This window comes from Plasmodium sp. gorilla clade G2 (assembly GCF_900097015.1).
Source record: "Plasmodium sp. gorilla clade G2 genome assembly, chromosome: 12".
Taxonomy (NCBI): domain Eukaryota; phylum Apicomplexa; class Aconoidasida; order Haemosporida; family Plasmodiidae; genus Plasmodium; species Plasmodium adleri (nom. inval.).
The window spans coordinates 592501-605519 of NC_041704.1; the positions used below are offsets into that span (position 1 = coordinate 592501).

The 13019-nt window shown below is 18.9% G+C and overlaps 4 protein-coding genes across 4 annotated transcripts; 1 reads left to right on the forward strand and 3 right to left on the reverse strand.

Moving 5' to 3' along the window:
• Positions 1–30: 30 nt before the first annotated feature.
• Positions 31–3582, reverse strand: PADL01_1214400 (conserved Plasmodium protein, unknown function; the record flags this gene model as incomplete). The annotated part of the gene is made up of 2 exons (XM_028683098.1): positions 31–115; positions 329–3582. 2 exons carry the CDS (start codon positions 3580–3582, stop codon positions 31–33), a joined length of 3339 nt encoding a protein of 1112 aa, XP_028539310.1.
• Positions 3583–5622: 2040 nt separating this feature from the next.
• On the reverse strand, positions 5623–6228 carry PADL01_1214500 (conserved Plasmodium protein, unknown function; the record flags this gene model as incomplete). The annotated part of the gene is made up of 2 exons (XM_028683099.1): positions 5623–5815; positions 5981–6228. 2 exons carry the CDS (start codon positions 6226–6228, stop codon positions 5623–5625), a joined length of 441 nt encoding a protein of 146 aa, XP_028539311.1.
• Positions 6229–7082: 854 nt separating this feature from the next.
• PADL01_1214600 (GPI ethanolamine phosphate transferase 3, putative) lies at positions 7083–11489 on the forward strand (the record flags this gene model as incomplete). Its single annotated transcript, XM_028683100.1, is given in 5 exon segments — positions 7083–9014; positions 9032–9897; positions 9997–11094; positions 11196–11268; positions 11379–11489. 5 exon segments carry the CDS (start codon positions 7083–7085, stop codon positions 11487–11489), a joined length of 4080 nt encoding a protein of 1359 aa, XP_028539312.1.
• Positions 11490–11908: 419 nt separating this feature from the next.
• Positions 11909–12549, reverse strand: PADL01_1214700 (SET domain protein, putative; the record flags this gene model as incomplete). Its single annotated transcript, XM_028683101.1, has 2 exons — positions 11909–12019; positions 12121–12549. 2 exons carry the CDS (start codon positions 12547–12549, stop codon positions 11909–11911), a joined length of 540 nt encoding a protein of 179 aa, XP_028539313.1.
• Positions 12550–13019: the final 470 nt, after the last annotated feature.

A 13019-nucleotide genomic window follows, 5' to 3' on the forward strand; every position in this document is an offset into this window, starting at 1 on the left:
TCATATTGAAATTTTTTTTTTATTATTTGATTATTCATCTTCTAACCACTCAGCAAAAGCTTTTAATCGCATGTTGTTTTTCAAAAACTCATCAGACTCATTTTTATTTATCCACCTATAAATAGTAAATAAATATATAAATATAAATATAAATATATATATATATATATATATATATATATATATATATATATATATGAATATATGTATATAAACAAATAAACAGGTAATTACATATATAACATTCCAAATATATTGATATAATTTTATAGATGAATATATGCAGTTGTCTTTATATTTTATATTTTTTTATTTTTTCTTGTATTACTCGTTGAAATAGTTAAATTCAAATATGTCCGAGTGATAGATATACTCGAATGCATTACATAACTTATCAGATCCAAAGATATTATTTTTTACATTAGATGTTAGATACGGTTTTTTTGAATAATCTAATATTAAATCATATAAAGTTTCATAATAACATTGATCTTCTATTAAGAAAGATGAAAATAACATATCTAATTTTGCATTATCAAAATTTTCTATCCATGATTCTTTATCAAAAGGTAATTGATTTATATATTCCCATATAATAGGAAAAATCCCCACAAGAACATCAAGATCTGTATAATTTAATGAAAGTCTAAAACTTTTCATTTCTAAGATTTTATGACTCATAAATTGTGGTTTATTAATAGCTTCTTTACATAATAAAGAAATTTCTTTAGAGAAAATATTTTTTTCATTATCTATATTAATATCATTAAAATGTTTATTTATATCACTCATATTTACTGAATCTTCATGAAATAATTCTGCTCCTTTATCATCACTTGTATTATCATCTGTTAAAATAGTACTATGATTTTTGGTTGTTGAATATACTGAATCATAATTTTCTTCATCTTCCTCCTCTTCCTCACTTTCTTCATTTTCCTCTTCATCATCTTCTGAATCATCATATTCTGATGATGAAATATAGGGAGTATTAGTATTCATTTGTGTATTACCAATTAATGAAAAAAATCTTAATTGTTCATCTGTATATTTTGTTTTTACTATATAATTATTTATATCAAATGGTTTTTCTATATTTAATATAACACTTTCATTTTCATTAAAAATATCATCTTTAGATGATTTAATTTCATTGGAAATATTTTGATCACCTGATATATTAATCTTTTCTGTATTTTTATCTACTGGTTCATTATTTTGAAAGTCATTTACAATATGAACAAATTTGTTGTTTTGTACTTCATTCTTATCAGATAATACATTTGTCACTTCCTTATCATCACAAATTAAATGTTGATCTGCATTGATTTCAACTGTGAGTTTTTCATCAGCCGTATGATCTAACATTTCATTGTTTATGGATCCATTTATATCACCATGAGATTGGTCAACAATAACATATTCCTTATCCTCTCTTTTTACATTTTCCTGATCAATAATTACATAATCATTTTCTTCCCTTTGCATATGTTCATGACATATAATATCAGAAACCTCTTTTTCATTTTCAAAAGTGTCTTGATTATCTATAGTATCTTCTTCTTTAACATTGGTTATATCATTTTGAGATTCTTCGATATCTCGTACTTTTCGATGTTCTTCTTCTAGTATATCTTCTTCTTTATTTTTCTTTTCTAATTGTAACTTATCTTTAACATAATTTGTATAGTATGCACTGAGTCTAGTATATTTTGGAATTTCCCTATTGCTTGGTATATTGATATGCTTTCCAATAACACAACATTCATCAATAAATGCATTGTCATTTATAATTACATTTTCATTAATAAATGAACTTAATATAGTAACATTATCTTTAATAATACAATTATTGGCTATTACGGTATTAAGGATTTTACAATTTTTTCCTATTTTACAATTTTTTCCTATAACTGAATTTTCAATAGTAGTATTTTCTAATATTTCACTAAATTTTTCTACTAAAACAATTTTATATAATTTGCATGTATCATGAACTATTGCAGTTTTATGCTTATATAAACCTAGGTCAGTCAAAATACGTTTTGGCTGTTCAGGAAGTAAATGAAATGCATTGGCAAGAAAAGGATGTACATTTTTTTCAATTAACATTTTAAAAAATTTAAAATATATTCGAAAGTCTGATAATGTAGTAATAATATTATTACATTCGGTATAATTATAATCACCATTTATTACATGAACATAAATCTCTTCTATTTTTATTTCTTGTTTAAGTATATTATATATAAAATCTTTTTTTATACATTGATAATCAAAATTATCTTCAAATAATTTCAAAACTTGTGGAGTAATTATATATATATTTGGTATTACAAGATCATATGAAATGATAATTGAATTTGAGCATGCATTTAAAATAAAAGATGCACGTCTATTTCTACTATAATGATGAATATCCATGTCATGATAATTATTAAAAAGTTCACGATAATCCATTCCATGAGAATTAGTACGTAAGTTATGACATTCCATATCTTGATGGTTATCAATAAGACTATGGCATTCCATATTATTATTATTATTATTATTATTATTATCCATATGGTAATTACTACTTCTCTGATAAATACTTTCCCTAGGGTATATACTTCCCCTTGCATATATACTATCTCTTGGAAAAATACTATCTCTTGCATATATACTTTCTCTTGGAAAAATACTATCCCTTGCATATATACTCTCTCTTGGATATATACTATCTCTGGGAAAAACACTATCTCTATGATAAACAGTACCCCTTGAATAAAGGCTACCTCTACGATTATTACTATTATTATTATTATTATTATACATACTATTATATCCATCAATATTATGATCACCATCCATATTAACATAATGATGGTGATGATGGTGATTATTAATTAAATCCTTATTTCCTCCTTTAAATAAACCCTTTTCCTCATAACGACAACCTTTCCTATCTTTTATATTTATATCTTTAAAAATGTCATTGGTTAAAGTAAAATGCTTCTTTTTCTTTAAGGGTTCAAATAATAAAAGCTTAAAAGTAAAATTATCATATGCTAAAACATAATCATCATTATGAGATTTATTTTCAGCACTACAATGGGATAAAATTAATGTCATAATTTGATTTTTACATTTTTCCTTATTAGTAAAATGTGCTTTAATAATTTCTTTCACATTAGCTATTGGAATAGTATCTGAAAGTAATAATAATATATCATTGTATACTTCAACACTCTTTTTAAAATCTCTTAATGCATCTCCTAAAGTTTTTACTTTTTTATTCATTTTTATTATTTCTATATCTAAATCATTATATCTCTTCTTACTCCTTTGAAACTTCTCAATATAATTTAATAATTCATTTTCATGATGAGTTACAACTACATAAATCTTCTTTATATTGTTCTGTTTAAAAAAATGTAACTGATAATCTATTAAACATAAACCATTCAAAGGTAAAAAAAAACGCAAACTTTCGCTAGTCAAGGGTTCAAATACTTCATCAAAATTGTTCTCAATTAATAACCCTATTAAATTTTTCTTCTCTTCTTCATAACATAGGTTAAAATCCACTTCCTTCTTCATTTTTTCAAAAAAAAAAAAAAAAAAAATTATAAATTATAAAAAAAAAAAATAAATAAATATATAAATATAAATATATATATATATAACAGAAAAAAGAAAAATCTAATTATATATATAAATACTAATTATTTCTTTTGTTGTCATCTGTAAATTATTCTTATTTCTGATTATTTGGAAAATTTTTATTCATCTGAATATGGAAATATGCATTTGTATGTAATAATATATATAAATAAATATATATTTATATTTATGTATTTATTTTTTTTTTTTTTTTTTTTTCCTTCATATATGGGTCAATAGGTAATAATATTTCGAAAATATATTTTTTCGTAATTAAAAGTATATAATATAAATATATTTCTTATATATATATAATAAATATATTTATATATATTTTCTTATTTTTTTGTTATATTGGCTCATTATATATTATGGAGAAGGCCTTAAAAATATATAATCAATTATTTATATTTAATTTTTTACATATTATTTTTATAACTCTTCATTGTTTCTTCTCCCTTTAAAAAAAAAAAAAAAATAATAATAATAAATTAGTTATAAAGTTATGTGATAATTAAATCCTTATCTTTTTTTTTTTTCAAAAGAATACTGTGGCCAGTTCTTAATATAATATTTTTGATAATTATTATTAAAAAATTTACAAATCATTATGAAAAAAAAATAAAATAATAATTATAATAAAAAAATAATAATAAATATATAATAATAATAGGAAATCAATTTTATATTATATTTATTTTAAAAAAAAAAAATATTTTTTATTATTAAATAAAAAATAAATACTTAAGAAATTTAATTTTTTTTTTATATATATATTTTTTTTTTTTTATATATAATATATATTAAGGTTGGAAAAAAAATAAAAATTATTATATTTTTTTATTTAAAAAAAAAAAAAAAACTAGTAAAATTATATATTTTTCTTCTTAAAAAAAATAAAAAAATTAGAAAAATATAAAATTCTATGTTAATATTATATTATATAAAATATATATTTATATATTATAAAATATAAAAATAAATAATAATTTTATTTTTGCATATGTAAATATAAATTTTAATTATGTTCATATAATTAAATAACAGCATATTATTATATATAAATATATATATATTTTATATATTTATTTTTAAATTTACTATATTTATAAGAGAACATATTTAATTATATACAAATTCAAACTTTAAAAAAAATATATATTTTTTTTTATTTATAATATGTATAAATATATAAATATTATAAATAAATATTTATGAACATTGAATATATATGTATTATTTATATAATTTTTATGAGCCAAATAAATATATATATAATATATATAATACATATATATGAAATATTATATATATTGTATATAATTAGTTATTATATATACTTAATAAAAAAATTATATAGTAATTAAGAATCAATGTACTTTTATTATATTCTAATATTTTTAAGCCCATTATATTAACTATATATTATAATTTATACCTATATATTAAATATATTATATATATATATATATATATATATTAAAAATATAGGTATAAATTATAATAGTACTTTATACCTTTTTCATATTATTTATATACATCATAAATAAAATATAAAATTAAATATATATTAACATTATATAATTATAATCATATGTTAATTTAATTATAAATAAAAATTGACAAGTTATATATATATATATATATTATTCATTTATTTTGAAGTATTTTATTTTTTACCTATATAATTATATTGAATATATAAATACATGGAAAGATAACATCATATAATTTGTAACATTTAAAACTTAAGAAGATATTAAAATATATAAAATTAGAATGACTATATGTTGCAAGATATTAATATATATATATATATATATTTATTTATTTATTTAACATATTATCATATTATATTACCTTTTGGGTTAAAATGTATGTACATTTAAAAAATAAATTTATAGTCCCATAATAAAAAGATTTATATATATATATGCTCCAGAATTGTTATTTTATTATATTGCTAATACTATATAATTATTTATTACTTTTCATTTTTTTAATATTTTCAAACCACAGGGGTTCCTTCATCCATGTGGGTTTATTTATTATATAAGGAATATTTTTCATTGCTGGTGTGTCTTCTTTTATATATTCATATAGTTTATTTCTACAGTTTTCTAATTGAATATGTAATTTTTCGCATATCTCAAAATCATTGATTTGTTCTCTAAAAAGGAGGGAAAATATATAAATACCCCAGAAAAAAATTAAAATGAAAATAAAAACATAATAAATAATAAACATACATATATATATATATATATATATATATATATATATATATATTTATTTATATTTATAATATCATGCATTGTCATTTCATTTTCATTACTCATTTAAATAGGCACACTCATAACGATATTGTTTTGCTGAATTATAACAACTCCAATCATCGTTTTCATTATTCGATAAAATTATTTTATTACTATAAAAATCAATAGCTTTTTTATTTGCCAAATATCTTTTGGTACTTATACCCATCAATAAAATTATATTAAAAAAAAAACAACCATAAACCACCTTGGCTGTTTTTCCTAATCCTATCCAAGCATTTTTTACATATTTAAATTTCGTAAACATTTTTCTTCTGTTTTTTTTATAAAATACAACTTTTTTATCTTCATTTAATAAGGCAAAACGTTAAATATATTGCATAATTCACACAACTGTTCTCAATAACCCCTTAAAAAATAAATACATATATATAAATATAAATATATTTATATATATTATTACAATAATATGTGTATTTTATATACGTCATTTAAGAAAAACAAAAAAAAAAAAAAAAATAAATAAATAAATGGAAACAAAAGGAAGGGAAAAATTAATAAATATGTATGTAAAATAACTTATTTTTTAAATAGAATATATTACTAGCATAAAAAAGGTATAATATTCTTGTATATACTTGTGTGTATATATCTAAATTTTCATATAAGATATCATAATTTTTTCCTTTTATTTTCTGTTTTTAAAAAAGATAAAAAATGTATAATATATAAAATAATCCTTAATAATAAAAAAAAATATATATATTTATATATTTGTGTTTTATTTTATATTTTTGCCTTTCTCATTAATTCGATATTATTAAAATGCTTGTCATCTTATAAATATAGTATCTATATACGATATATAATAATCTGATTTTTAATTTGAGTTCCAACAATTTTTATACAAAACATTATACCATATAAATATATAAATATATATATATATTTTTAATTTTTTTATTTATTTTTTTTGTTCGCTATAATGTAAGGTACAATATTACTGCGCATTACTCAAGTGTAACAACCAAAAAAAAAAAAAAAAATAAAATAAATAAATAAATAAATAAATAAAAATAAGGGAAAAAAAATATTTATATATTACATATATATATTTATATATTACACATATATATTTATATATATATATATGTTTATAAAATGAATATTACATATAATTTAAAAAAAAAAAATGATAAGTTCCATCATTTCATAAGTAATAATACCCTAATATTTTCTATTATCCTACTTATAAATCTATTGATTTTTTTCTCATTTATCAATGGCTACTTTTATTCAAGACAACAAATTGAAGAAAAATCAGAGAACCTTGAGCTTTTTAGTAGGAAAGTATTTGGAGATGTATATGTAGAAAGTTTGAAAAAACAGAAAAATACTTTTTCGATTATTAATGCACCATATAATAAAGTAGTTTTACTTTTAATAGATTCCTTAAGATTTGATTTTATCCTATACGATACTAATTATGAAGAGGAATTGATAGGAAAAGAAAAAAATACAAATATCAACAATAATATGTCTAGCGAAAAAACAAATATATCAAATGAAGGAAAAGAAAAAGAAAACTCATTATATTTTTTAAATAATATGATAAATGTACATAACACATTACAAAATGAAAAAAATAACTCTTTATTATTCCGGTTTGATGCAGATGCCCCTACAATAACAACTTCAAGGTTAAAATCTATTTTTATGGGTACAATACCAAATTATATGGAAGTAAATGAAAACTTTAGTCCTACGACAAGTATTGAAGATAATTTTTTTGAACAGCTACATTTAAATAATAAAAAAGTAATTGCTATAGGTGATAATACCATTACTCATTTAATGAAACATTTTTCTAAAGAATTAGTTTATGAAAGTTTTAATGTTTTTGATTTTTATACATTAGATATAGCTGCAAAGAAACATTTTTATGAAGAGTATTTGTCAAATGACTGGGATATTATGTATATACATATGTTGGCAGTTGATCATATTGGACATATAAAAACACCCAACTCAAAAGTTATGAAAGATGTATTGAAAGATTTTGATGCATTCATATATGATATTATAAATAAAATAAAATTAGATAATCTTAAAAACCTTAACACAGAACAAAAAGAAAAGGAAAAAATTAAAATAATAAAAAAAAAAAAAAAAAAAAAAAGTCATCAAAATGGTACTCATATAGAAAATGAAAATGATGACAATGTTGAAGATATTCAAAATGATGAAAATATTGAAGATATTCAAAATGATGACAATGTTGAAGATATTCAAAATGATGAAAATATTGAAGATATTCAAAATGATGACAATAATGAAGATATTCAAAATGATGACAATGTTGAAGATATTCAAAATGATGAAAATATTGAAGATATTCAAAATCAAAGTGATCAAAAAAATGATGATAAAAAAACACTTTTCCTATTTTTTGGTGATCATGGACAGCTAGATACAGGGGATCACGGTGGATATAGTGTAGACGAAACACATAGTGCTCTTTTTGCTTATTCACCATTAAACTTTATATCTTTAGATGAAGACATTATTCAAAATAATTTTGTTTTATATGATAAAGATAAATTAAAAAAAAATATTAGCACACTTAATGAAGAAAATAATTATAAAGAAGATATAGATAATTATAAAAAATATCATTCATATTTAAAAGATATAAATAAAAAATATACATACCTTTATAATGTCAAATATACAAAACAAGTAAATTTAATGAGTACCTTATCCTTATTAATAGGGTCAACAATACCTTATGGAAATATAGGAAATATTATTATGGATTTCATTCCAAATGCATATATAAATAATAAGAATAATTCTTCATTATCTAATGATACTACAAATTTATATTATGATTTATTAAATTTACATTATATTGCAGAATTAAATTATGCTAACCTGTGGCAATTGAATAGATACTTGAATGAATATGAAAAAAAATATAATATAATAAAAAATGAAGATTATCATTTTATTAAATCTTCATGGTCTATTATAGAAAAAGAAAAAAAAGAATTTTTTTTCAACCAAATAAAAAATTTATTAAAAATGATAATATATTATTAAAAAAAGAAAAGGAAACATATATACAATTCATAAATGAAATGACAACTCTAATGGATATCACACAAAAATATTTTTACTATATATTCAACATAAAAGAAAAATATTTTTTAATTTTATCTATTGTATTGAATATATTCTTATTCTTATTTTTAAAACATTTCTATTATTATTCTAAATTAAATTATTATCATAAATTAATAAAAGGTTCCAAGATTCTATTATTTGTTAGTCTATTCCTTAATATTATAGTAACCTTCGATTATTTTAATAAAAATATTTATTTATTACTTTGTTTATGTGCATTCCTTTTATATTTTTTTACCTTCTGTTTATCAAGTAAAGAATATAAAGATATATTCCGAATATTTTCTCATGCCAAAATCATTTTCATAAGTAATAATATAAATATGATAATACCTAGTATAAAAAATTACAATATCAGTGCCAAACATAACATCAATAATACGAATAATGACAACTACCATACATCATATAAGGATAGGAAATCTTTCACAAATAAAGAAAAGAAACAAAATAATACACATATAAATATAATCTATAATATTATCTATTTCTTAAGAATAATTAGAAAAAAAATTGTAAAGTATATAATGTTTATGCATTTGACAGTATACAACCTAACTATAGGTAATATTATCTATATTCTATTTAAATTGTTTCCAAAAATTATAACCATTTCATTTAAAATATTAAGAAATAATTATTTCTTTTTTGTTGTTATTATATGGAGCTGCTGTGAGATATCCTTTAATTATATAGATAAAGAAAGATATTACATTCATTACATTTTAATTGCATATGTTTTATTTTGCCTACTTAAATGGAAATCTCACCGTGTCTGTAATATACTAAGGTAATACAATCAACACATTAAAATAAAATATATATATACATATATATATATATATATATATATATATATTTTATTTATAACTTCTTGTTCCTTTTGTAGGGCGTTTATTTTGTTGTTGCTTCTAATAACTAATGCACTGTATAGCCATACACCCCAATATTTTGAACATGGTAAAGAAAAAATATATTTAAATGAATCCATACTAAAATCATTTTTGCCAATATCATCCTATATTTTTAGCATAATATTAATAAATAGTGGTATTAATAATTTATTGAAAAAACGAATAAAAATAATAATAATGCAAATATGGACAATACAATATATACTCGTTTTTATGTTCTTAAATAATATTTACCATACATATATTCAATTTATAACACCCCCAAGTATTTATTTCTTAACTTTTTCAACCTTCATTTTCATATTGTTAAGTAAAAATATTTTAAATGAAAAAGAAAAATTACCAGATTCTTTAGACAAAATATATGAAGTCTGTATCACATTATTTGTTATAATTATTACCGCAATACCTTTATCTTTTATCATATATAGCAATACAAATTTAGGTGTATTATTTTTGTTTTATATCACATTTCTATTATTCTACTTCATTCTTATAAGTTCCAACTGTTCAAAAGATATTAATCAAACGAATGACATAACACTTAAATGGATAAATGAAAATATGGATAATACAAATACTATGATAAATACAAATGAAAGCTTGGAGAATAAAGAAAAGCATCCTTCATATAACACATCTATAAAAGAAAAATTTTTTTATGAATTGATGATAGAAAAATTGAAATTATTAAATACATGTTCTTTATTAAATGAAGAAGAAATAATGCAAATACAAATTTATAAATTAATTAGAGATATTTCTTATTTTTATATCAATGAAACAGATTTTTATATTTTATCATGTTTACTTTTAAAGTATTCTTTTTTTATAACGGGACATAAATTTATTTTAAATAACTTACCACTAGTTTCAGGTTATGTTGGATTATATAAATATGTATGGCCAGTAAGTCAGTTTTATATTTTTAATCATATTTTTTTCCCATTCTTCTTTACATTATTTTTTATTATTTATATTTATCACATAAGAAGGATAAAAATTATAAATTCCTTTAAGCAATTTGATTTGTATTATTTTTATGTTTATCCACTAATGAACTTTTTCTTCAAGTGAGATAAAAAAATAAAATAATATACATCCATAATATTAATTGTTCATATTTTTACAAAAATCAGTTCATTTTATATTTCTCTTTCTTTATTCTTTTTAGGGTCTCCTTTATGTTTTGTTGCAAGTTTATTGTATCTGTATGGGTTTCATATTACTTGAATCTACATATAATGGTAAAAATAAAATTAAAGTGTAAAATGTTACATAATAAAATAAGTACATATATGCATATATACATATATATATATATATATATATATATAATTTTCTTCTTTATTTACAGTTATATGACTATTTCCTACCAAATATGTTTTACCTATTTGCCATCAATCTTATCTTTATTATATTTTGTTTGTTGTCTTTCTCAATGACTAAACATATTTTTCTAAGATAATTTTTTTGTTGAAGATGGGTAAAAAATCGTACTTATTGTATCTTCCTTTTTAATTGATTCCCAATCTCTATCCTGTACAGACATAAATATATACAAAAAAAAAAATAAAAAAAAAAAAAAAAAAAAAAAAAATATAATATTAATAATAATAATAATAATAAACAGTTCAGTTAAAATTTGATTAAAACTGTAACTGTATATAATATTTATTAATCAATTTATTTATGAATTATATCGATATATATTTTATGTTTATATATATTTATTTATTTATATAACACATTTGTTGTATATATTTTTGATTTATCAATATATGTAATAAAAATTGTTTTGTAATAACGTTTTAATTCTTATTTATATTTATGATAAAAATGAATTTGTCTTATAAATCTATATTTTTTTAATATATTAAACTTTTTTTATGAACTTACCTTCCACCATGAATGTCCATATGAAATTAATATTTCATCATCCCTTTGTATATTGTTATGTGCATAAACAATCATAATATTATTTGATACAGTGGTGTCCTACATAAATTATAGAAATATATAATATAAAACACGCACAAAATATATCTATATATATATATATATATAATATTTATATCATGTTATCTTTTCTTTATTACTTGCTTTTGTTTTATTTTGTTTTTATTTATTTTATGTATTTCTATAAAAGCATTTGGTATATCAGAATGATTATATAAAATACCATACCCTAAAGGTAGTAATTTATAATTTAAAGTTTCTTTCTTCCTATTTGTTATAATATCAACTATTTCCTCATTTTTACTTTGTTCTTTTTTTCCTTCATATAAATAATCGACGAGGTTTCTTGGTATTTCTTCATTGCATATTAATACAGTTGGACATATTTCAATAATTTCATTTTTCTTTATATCTTCTAAGGAGAAAATACCTAAACCACCAAGGGATGATTTCCCTATATATATTTTCTTTTGTATATCATTAAATGATACATTCTCACTTTTTTTTAATAAATCCTTAATAAAATTATTTACAAAATAATTATGGAAACTTCGTTTGAAGAGAATCATGCATAAAAAGTATAATATTCATTTAAAATAATAAATGAAATAATCTTATATATAATATGTACAATATATATATATATATATATATATATATATATATATATATATAATATTGTAGAAATTAAAAAAAATAAATAAATGTCATTTCAACTTATTATTATAATATTACATTATAACAATAATCCTACATTTTATATATAAATTAAATACAAATATTATTTTAAATATTTAATTATAATATTATTTGGTAATTTAAAAATATAATATAATAAAAATTATCACAAATAAAAATATTTTTCTATATAAAAAGTAGTTTTATATTTACATTTTAATAAGATAAAAAATAATATTCCTTAAAAAAAAAAAAATAATAAATAAAAAATAAAAATAAAATAAAATATACATATATATATATATATGTTTAATAATTTATTAATACAAACCATAATAATATCTCACATATATATGTTGTT